This window comes from Mobula hypostoma, chromosome 6 (assembly GCF_963921235.1).
Source record: "Mobula hypostoma chromosome 6, sMobHyp1.1, whole genome shotgun sequence".
NCBI lineage: Eukaryota > Metazoa > Chordata > Chondrichthyes > Myliobatiformes > Myliobatidae > Mobula > Mobula hypostoma.
The window spans coordinates 130,924,973-130,934,457 of NC_086102.1; the positions used below are offsets into that span (position 1 = coordinate 130,924,973).

Genomic DNA, 9,485 nt, shown 5'->3' on the forward strand with positions numbered 1-9,485 from the left:
CCCATGACTCATTTCATGGTAATATATCGAGTCTATGTGTTTCAATCCGTCAAATGTAATTGAATAACACTGCATTTAAAATGTCTCAGCCTGATTGTGCCACAGCTTTTAAAAAGGTAATGCTCAACTTGGGAGTTTGTACTATATTCTGCAGAAAACTTGAATTAATTCGCGTGTGATATAAATCGACTATCTAGACGAGAGTGTGGCGGCGGCGAGGGGGGGGCGAGATCAGACAACATGTATTGCTATCCATTGGGGCAACAGCCTTTGGTGATGGGAGATGGAGGCAGTGGGGAGATGGGGACGCGGGGGAGGGGTGTGATTATAAGCGTGGACCAGCATTCCCCGGCAATAATGCAGGGACCCGACGGCGGCTGATAAGCAATCAATGAACCCATCCTACACATTGTACTGATTCCTGAGCAATGTGTCACTTGGGTCCTCAAACAAAGGCCAGGAGCCCATGATATATTGCACTCTTTGCCCTTGGTCTGAAGGTGAAGTCCGAATTTCAGACTGAATCGTCAGACCGAATCTCCCCAACCCAGATATCACAGGAACTCCTTCAGATCCTGTCCTTCACACTCCAAATGTTGTAATGTCCGTACTCGCGCTCTTGCCCCGTATAAAAACTACTCCCTCATTTCCTATCTGTTCTTCTAAGTTCCATTTTATTGTTACTATGGCATCTTTCTCCAACACTCCCACATTCAGAAAGGGTTGAAGCACTAGTACAGCCCTGGTGTCAGGGATCAGAGGAAAAAGCCACCATTTTCCATTGATGTGAGGTATTATTTATATATGATAGATAGATGTGTGCTATATATATAATTAAATACCTTTCATAGATATATCATATATATAATATGGAATATGTATGAGGGATTTTAAAAGTATATATATGAAGGAGGCGGCCGTTTTAGGGCTTAATGCCTTCTGGACGGTTCTGATAGTAATAATTCTTTCCCTCACTCGCTCCCTCGGGGTTGAGGGAGACCGTGGCATATGGGGTAACAGATGACTTCTCTATAACTTTTCACCCTCTCCACCACCCAATTGCAATCCTGAGTAGGAGTCTCTCCTGGCAGTAACAGGGTAGGTGGCTGGAGAAGGCGATAAAGGGTGGTGGGGGTTGAGGGGTGGGGAAACGATCTGTAATATAAGTCGGCTCCGAAAAGTTCATTGCATGTTTTAACCTGTGAAAATTGAACTCGATTCGCAAGAGTTGACCAAGGCCATTCAAATACCGCGGCGATCTGCGGCGGGTACAGCTTCAGAAGGGGACAATTGCGTTTGAGGCTCGCGGTAACTTTATTCAACAATGTCGCCGCGTGTTTTTAAACACGCTAGCGCCTCCCAAATTCACTCGGTCGATTTAAGATTTGTGTTAAAAACTAAGCCGGTGATATTTACGAGGGACGTAAATAGTGCGCATCAGTTGCAGAATTTCGGCGAGATGGGCTCTGTGCAAAATGGAGAAGTGGTGAAAGTCCTGACGTTTCCAAACTGCCTGTACTTTATGGGACGTGTTGATTGATGGGCGTGGATTTTATTCCTCGTTTCATTCCCCCCCCCCTCTTTAAAGTTAAATGCAGGACGTGTTTTCGCGGCATCTTTTCAGACTATAACAAATGTAATTGTTTTGCAATTCGTTGATTATAGGGGTTGGTCGGTTTAGGAATTTGTTTGATCAAAGCTCAGCCCGGTTCTTACAGATGTTTTGCAGATGTTTAAATGTGTTGAATTCACAGAAGCCGTAGTGTACCGGGCAACTTTGTTACATTTTAATGCCCACTCTAATAGCTTTGGGATTTTTTTCTAAACGAGTATCGTTTTCAAACCTGATGCATCTTTCCCTTTATAATGTTAGTGCGCACAACTTTGTCCTTTACTGCCATGTATTACTAAAGACTTTTAAATGGGTAGGTGAGCCTATGTCGTGTGTTAAACTGAGAAACGCACCTCACGAGGAAGAAAACACCTGCAAAGTTGGTGTGTGCAGACAGCACATCTGTTGGCAACATCTGTCCCCAGATACAACAGACACGGCACACACACATATAAACACCGGCAAAGCACTGAAGTTGTGATTTAAACAGGAAAAAGTCTAAGAGTAACACCTTGTCCTTTTGTTAACAAGTCTCTGTACTTTCACGTGAAGTCACGCCACTCGGTATAATAGAGAAGAACCATTTTACCATGGTTTGCCCTTCAAACATAAATAAGTATTAAGGAATCTTTATTTACTGTTTCAAAATAAATTTTGTTCCTAGAAGTATAATAATAATTGGTATATGAACACAAGAGATTCTGCAGGTGCTAGAAATCCAGAGTAAAACACATAAAATGCTGGAGGAACTCAGCAGGACAGGCAGCATCTATGGAGAGGACGTTTCGGGCCAAGGCCCTTCATTAGGGTAATTAGTACGTATCTTTGTTTCCAGTCACTGTCCCTCCACGTCAATGAAGGGAAGGGTCTCCTATACTCTGAGATGCAGATTTGATTATGAAAGGATCAGATCGTGGGCCAAAAATGTTTGGGGAAGGAAGCCGAATTGCTGTAAAAGATAAGTAGTGTGCGACGCCCCGCTTTCTTCACTGCATTATACAGTATACGTTTAAACAGGAAGGATCGCGATACCCCACTGTCTCCTGCCCCTCGGCATTCCCCAGGATTGCTCCCTTTACAGCTGTCTGCGGGATTAGCATAGCTCTGATCTTCGAAAACAATGAACTGTAGAAATTAGATAAAGGCAACCTACAATTTCAATCCCAGATTAACGGTTTCATTGGACACATGAAACGTCAGGCTGCCGGCCAGCTGTGAGATAAACTGACCCGTCTTGCTCTGTGCTGACAAATTCATAACTTTTATAGGGATTGTCACTCGTTGCCGCTCAAACTCCGACGATTGTTGGAAACAGCGAGAAAAACGCGCGGAAACAATTTCTTTCTCTTCCTGTCTCTCGCTCCCTCACCCCTTATTTTATGGTTTGTTTGTCATGTAATCGCGCCAATTTCTCACTTAAATCTGAGTCTGCCTGATTTGCAAATAATCGATTTAATGACTTCTTCCTCCCAATCGGCAGAGATCACTAATTAGTTCGACTGTTGCGTTTTCTAATTGACCTGAAACAGGCGAATGGGTCAGTTCGCAGTGAATCTCCAAGGAACGCGCCGAAGTGTCCTTAATAATTTTATTTCATAAAATAGCATTAAAACCGTAATCTCAGCAATGAGTTGGGTTTTAATTTAACAGAGACGAGTTTGGGGTGTCCTTCAGAGATCATGGGGGGGGGTTGGAACATCGCATTCCTTACAGAGAAATAATGCCCAGTGGCAGATTCAAAGCGGCTTTTAAAGCGAGAACGACTCGATATCTGATTTCTCCAGGGTTCATCCGCCCTTCGGGCACATCTCTTGATTCCCCCCCCCCCCATCATTCTTACCTCCGAGACCGCACCCCGCCCTGCTCCTAACCCTCTCCCCTTCCCTATACCGTTACAAACACTCCTTATCCCAAACCACAGTTGACAGCATCCGTCATTAAAGGCACCTTGTTGCCCGTCCACAGTACTTCGTCTTTCCACGGATTCTTTGACATCCGTCAACAACTTTCGCCGATGATCAGTTCGTTTATTACTGGTAAACACGATACCTTTTTGGAGGAGATATTCGACATTATTCATTGGATCAGATAACCTCATTGGCAAAAAGACAGCAGGTTAAGGACCTTCTCGGTCTAACAAACGCATTGGCAGCAGAGCCAGTAACAACTTCCAGGAGGGCAACTTGGATATGTAATGGGAGAGGAGGGTTTTACAGGGGTAGTTTCAAAGAGCCGGCACAAACCTATGGCCCGATTGACCTTCTGAGTTAGAAAACAAAAAAAAATGATTCCTGCTTATATATGAATGGCCAATTTCTTCTCGCTGTTCAGAAGGGAATCTTCGGATGTCACTAAAAATGGAAACAAACAGCAGAGATCTACACTTCGTCCGAGCCAGACTCTCCAGCTGATGCGCCCGAACGACGAAAGACTCGTCCAAAGGGAATGATTAAATAAAAGGCCCGATTGTAGATTAAACAATTCCCAGAGTTGGAGAGCGGGCCGTTGTCCGAATAGGGGGTGGGATGGCTAAGAGAGACAGAGAGAGAAAATGAGTTTGAGTGTTTTTTTTCTCAAGCTAGCCCCTGTAAGAATGGTTAGTGACAAAATAATGAGAAGCCATAAGTATACTGTCAAACCCCTGAATCCCACACTTTGACAGACTCGTTCTCCCATTCTGCCTGATCACTCCGTGATCTGAATTACCGAGAGACTCCACCCCTGTCATTAGTGGCCTGGTGCCTCGATCACACCCGCTGGATCTCCGGCCGGGGGAAGGGAGCTCCACCAAGAGAGAGGAGACATTGAGATTGTGCTCAATGTGAGGCTCCGTTTCATTATTAAACGATCACCCTTCTTGGCTAGATTGTATTTTCAAATAATCCACCTTTTGCAATTTTACAGGTGCACTTTCCCTACATTTTGGCTTTCTGATATTTTCGACCGAGACTGGTATTTCAGCTCCCGTTTCATTTGGGCCGCCAATGTTTATTTTGTTAATCATAGCTCAATAGGCTTCTGGCTCTGTGAAATTTCTTGAAGTGCAGGACTGAAATCAATAACCATGTGATGGAACAGATGGAATTTTAGAAATGCCCCCATTTTGACCAGCGTTTCAGGGAATGTGATCAAATCGAATTTCGCGCTGAAAGAGTTTGATAGGCCGAACTCGTTGGTGTCTTTCTCCCAAATTCACCAGAGTCTGAAGGGTGTCAGTGTGCCGGGGAAAGGGGTAGTTAAACTGACGCTTTCTTATATCTGAGTCTGCCTTCCCCTCCCTCCTTCCCTGTCCTCTATCCTTCACAATCTTTCCCCCTGCCCGTATTCTCGGCCAAATCCCTCCCAAGTCACAGTCTGTATCTATTTTTTTCCAAACTCAGCGAACTCCTACCCATATATTTCTAATCTTCACTCTTAACTGTTCCTTTATTTCTCCAGTATTTTCGCTTTTGATTTGCCGAAAGAGCAGGTCGTTTTTTTTTGTTATCACGCCCACTTTTCTTCACCTTTCACATATTCTTCTTTCTGTCAATACGCGGCCGGTTCTCTTCTCTGAAAGACTCGGGAGTCAGGCTTTCTTCTCTTTGTGATGCTTATTATTTTAGCGATTTTAAATCGGGATCGGATTGTGTAAAACTAAATGAAAGCCGGCGTTCATTTCTTACCATTTTTGTCGGGTTGTGTGTTTTACTTTTTAATCCAGGAGTAAATGCCTACTTATTCTGGGAGCCTCGAGAGATTCGCATTGTAAAAGAGCAGCCCGTATCGATTTAACGCAATCATGTTGGTGAATAACTCGTTTACATAATTGCTGGGCACTGATTTCAAAGTTGGCCAGCGGCTGATTTAGAACCACATGGAGTCTTTTCTATCTTTCAGTTAAAAACGCTATGAATAAAAGTTTAACTCAGACCTTCAGCGGGCCGCGTCTCGCAAATTGGTGTGTCTGATGCCTATACTTCACACACAACAAGCTCTTTGTAATCCCGGTATTCCCGGACACTGGGCCAATTCTTCTCTTCTAGCTCTGCCGACTGACAATTGGTCTCCTCGCCCCTAAATACAATTATCCCAACACGTTTATTTTTTCCCCAAAACGGCCGCAAACAGAGCCGCGATAATGCCGTAATGATCGCGACCGGGGTAATAAGGCAGGACGCTCGCTAAATGCAAAACCCGGCGCCAGCAGCTGATCGCCCCTGTGTCCCTCTCTGTGTTGTTTTGGGGACCGAAACTGTCTGTGAGCGAGCCCTGTCGTTCATCGCCCCGGACAAGGCAAACACAAGAGGACTAGGAGAGGACCACCATCCTTCACGTACCCTGAGCCAGAAGGTACAACCATGTCCAAAAGACTCAAACCCGTTCAACACATAGACTGGACTAAGGATCGATACAATCCATTCCCATTAATTTATGGTTATTGTCCACTTAACTCAAAACTACTGCAAATCCTCTGTGTGTGTGTGTGTGTGTGTGTGTGTGTGTGTTTAAAGGAGTTTATGCTTTCGAATTGTCATACCGCACAACTATTTAATGGATTAAATAGTTTTTTTGTAGTTGTTGTAGCAAGTGGATTCGTACTGAAGTGGAGGCTGTGTGTCTGGAACCAGCCCGGGAGTTAACGTAAACCGCATGCGCTTCCATTACAGGGCATGACGGGAGTTGTAGTTGCATGCCGCTCTGGAGGCCTAAAGATTTTCGCGCTTTAAACTACAGTTCCTGGGATGCTGTCGGCACCCTTCTCCCAGCCCTTCATTCCTTCAAGAACGTGTGTATATTTTGATGGAAAGGATGTCGGGACGCAACAAGGACTGCGTACCTGTGGAAGTTTGTTCTGAGACGGTGGTTAAATCTCCCCGTCACTTTCGGCATAGATTCACTGTGAAATCACATCAATTGTTGGGAAGAGTACAAGATTCTATAAAAACGTTTAAAAGACATTTGAACTACTGTAGCATTAAAGTTTTCAGTACAATTAAGTGTTTGCATTTTCTGTCTAAAGGCCCCGGTTTTCACTAACAGTACAGGGACATTAAAACAAAGTGTTGTGGGGGGTGGCGAGGGAGCAAGGCGAATGTCATACAACAAATGCAGTACCGAAGGGTTGCTGCGCTGGGTGGGACCGCGGCGAGACCACGCCCTCTCTCCTCCATCTCGACCAATCACCAGGGGTAATACGGTCCCACGTGACTGACGGGACGTTGCAAGTTTCAGGAAAATGTGAATGAGAAAAAGCGGAGCGTAATTTGAAGCTTTGATGGATGTGACCCCTGGCTGCGAAACCCCCCCCAACCAGAGCCTATTTCACACTCGGATCTTGAAGGAGCCCCCGGATCCCGGAGAGCGATGATATCCAGGGGAAATCGGAGCCTCGGACCATCGGGCTACTGACTCGAGCCTTTGCACCTTGGACTTGCTCAGCTCTTCCCGTCCTTCTTGACTAGCCTCGCCGCATCTGGGCACCCTTCGCTTGTATGTGCGCCGACTTCAGCCCGTTGACTGTGATGCAGCGACCATTGGGAACCGGCACCGCCTTCAGCATAGACTCCCTGATAGGCACCAGTCCTCAGCCCAGCCCCGGCCACTTCGTCTACACCGGCTACCCTATGTTTATGCCCTACAGACCGGTTGTCCTGCCCCCGCCAGCCCTTCCACAGCCTTCTCTGCAGCACAACCTCCACGCCGTGCCAAGTCCTCACCACCACCAAGTAAGCAACCTGACCGGCTCTCTCTCCAACGGCTTCTGCACCAGCCTGGGCCAGGGGATGGCCGTCACCACCCTCATGGCCACGTTACCGGGCACGGGCGAAGGCAGCCGCAGCTTCCCGTCCTCCCCCAACCAGGAGCCGGCCAGGAAGTTCATGCAGACTCTGGTGACCCTAGACAAGGCTGAAGGCGGCGTGCAACAGGAGGGAGAAGAAACCAAGGCGTTTCTGTGCAAGGACACCCCGGCTCTGTCTTTTCCGGTGTCCGAAGCCGTGCACGCCGTTATAGGTAAGATCATCGTTGCGTAAAAGAATACTGTCACCGGCAAAGGCACAGAATTGTTCATAGTCGCCGTTTGTTAATAACAACCACCACGATAGAAAGTGTCGGTGCATTCAGAGTTCCACTGATTTTAAGTTCAATCGGGTGCATTACAAAACATGCCGACTGCATTCTCCCGTCCTGGGTTCCATCAGAGAAACAGCGATCTTAGAAACAAGAGTTACACATTGTTATGCGCAACTAACACGAGTTACAGTTGAAAGAGAGCGGACACGCTGTCTCACAGGAATTTGCAAAATTAAACGGAGATACGGGATAAATAGCCTTTGGAAATTTTGCATCTTGCCTCACCGTAGTTAAGGCCGTATTATTAACATATGAACTAAAGCGTGCTTGAATTGACCCGAACTCTAGAAATTCAGACAGTTATTCTAAACCATTTTATCAGCGTGTCTTTAATTAATTCCGATACATTTTTTTAAAAATGTGATCGCAAATAGCTCTTCATTTTAAAAAGATAAGTGAAAGTGATGAATAACAAAACAGTGTTCTGAAGTTTAGAGAAAAAATTAAGTTTAAATAATTAGTTGTAATCTAATTAGGCACATAGATTATTGATAAGTTTGAAATGTCAAATTATGTTGTATTTTCCTCCCTCTCTCTTTCCCTCCAGGTTCCGTCACGACTAACAGAACACAAGAAAAAGTAGATTCAAAGGTAGACGACGACCCCAAAAGCAAAGATGAGAGTTTTTCCATGGACAGTGATCTCGATTACAGCTCTGATGAGAACGTCACATCCCAGGCTGCTCACAAGGGAGAGGAGTCCGGCGTCGGCCTGGAGGAACTTAACCACCACAATCCCACCCCAACAAATACAGCAACAGGCAAAAACCGGAGGAGGAGGACAGCCTTCACCAGCGAACAACTGCTGGAACTGGAGAAGGAATTCCACTGCAAGAAGTACCTCTCGCTGACCGAGAGATCTCAGATCGCTCACGCCCTCAAACTCAGCGAAGTGCAAGTCAAAATCTGGTTTCAGAACCGCAGGGCCAAGTGGAAACGCGTGAAGGCGGGCAACGCCAACTCCAAGTCGGGAGAACCATCCAGGAACCCCAAAATCGTGGTGCCAATCCCAGTGCACGTCAGCAGGTTCGCGATCAGGAGCCAGCATCAACAACTGGAGCAGCCCAGACCTTGAGAGAAAAAAACTTTTCCAACGAGGCGAGATTAGGGGCAGAGCGCGCGCGCACACGCACATATACACAGAGAGAAACAAACTAACTTCCCGGGTAAAAACCCAAGACTTGCAACAGACAGACCCCTATTTATTATAAATAAATAATTATGCTTTGTTTGTATATAAGAACTGAGAAAATACATCAACTCTATACGGTATTTAACTGTTTCGTGGACCAAAACATGTACGCTGGGAATATCGCGAACGTCTACATGCCTGGGGAGAAAGAGACCGCGATACTAAGATTCACATTAAATCCATCTTCCATTGGTGTTTAGACCACTTTGCATTGTTTCATCGTATGCCAAAAGGTAAATTCCGTAAAATATTGCTATTTAATGTCATTTTTAAATGTTCATGCGGACACGGTCGTTGTGATAGATCTTTTTGTTAATATATTTTTTTTCGGCGTAATTCGCTTTTGAAATTGCAGTTCATTTTTAAAGGAGGAAAAAAAAGACGAGTGTGACTATATGAAATGATGTTGTTAATTTATTTTACGTTTTCTTTTTGGAAAATAATTGTAGCATATTTCTTATAAATGACGAAAATTCTCCCAAAAACGTACAAAAATGCTTTGTGAATAAAACCGAGCGTTGGTTCCATAAAAAAAATCAATCAGCGCTTGTAGTTCCTACTAAGTTTT

The 9,485-nt window shown here is 45.2% G+C and overlaps 1 protein-coding gene across 1 annotated transcript; it reads left to right on the plus strand.

The window, feature by feature from the left end:
- Positions 1–7,011: 7,011 nt before the first annotated feature.
- Positions 7,012–9,095, plus strand: gbx2 (gastrulation brain homeobox 2). The gene is made up of 2 exons (XM_063050013.1): positions 7,012–7,606; positions 8,274–9,095. Exons 1-2 carry the CDS (start codon positions 7,087–7,089, stop codon positions 8,798–8,800), a joined length of 1,047 nt encoding a protein of 348 aa, XP_062906083.1. The 5' UTR covers positions 7,012–7,086; the 3' UTR covers positions 8,801–9,095.
- Positions 9,096–9,485: the final 390 nt, after the last annotated feature.

Excerpts from the sequence above, each read along its gene's own strand:
- gbx2 (XM_063050013.1), top strand. The coding sequence starts at position 7,087 with ATGTGCGCCGACTTCAGCCCGTTGACTGTGATGCAGCGACCATTGGGA. Across the intron at positions 7,607-8,273 it reads AGCCGTGCACGCCGTTATAG|GTTCCGTCACGACTAACAGA; the intron begins GTAAGATCATCG and ends CTTTCCCTCCAG.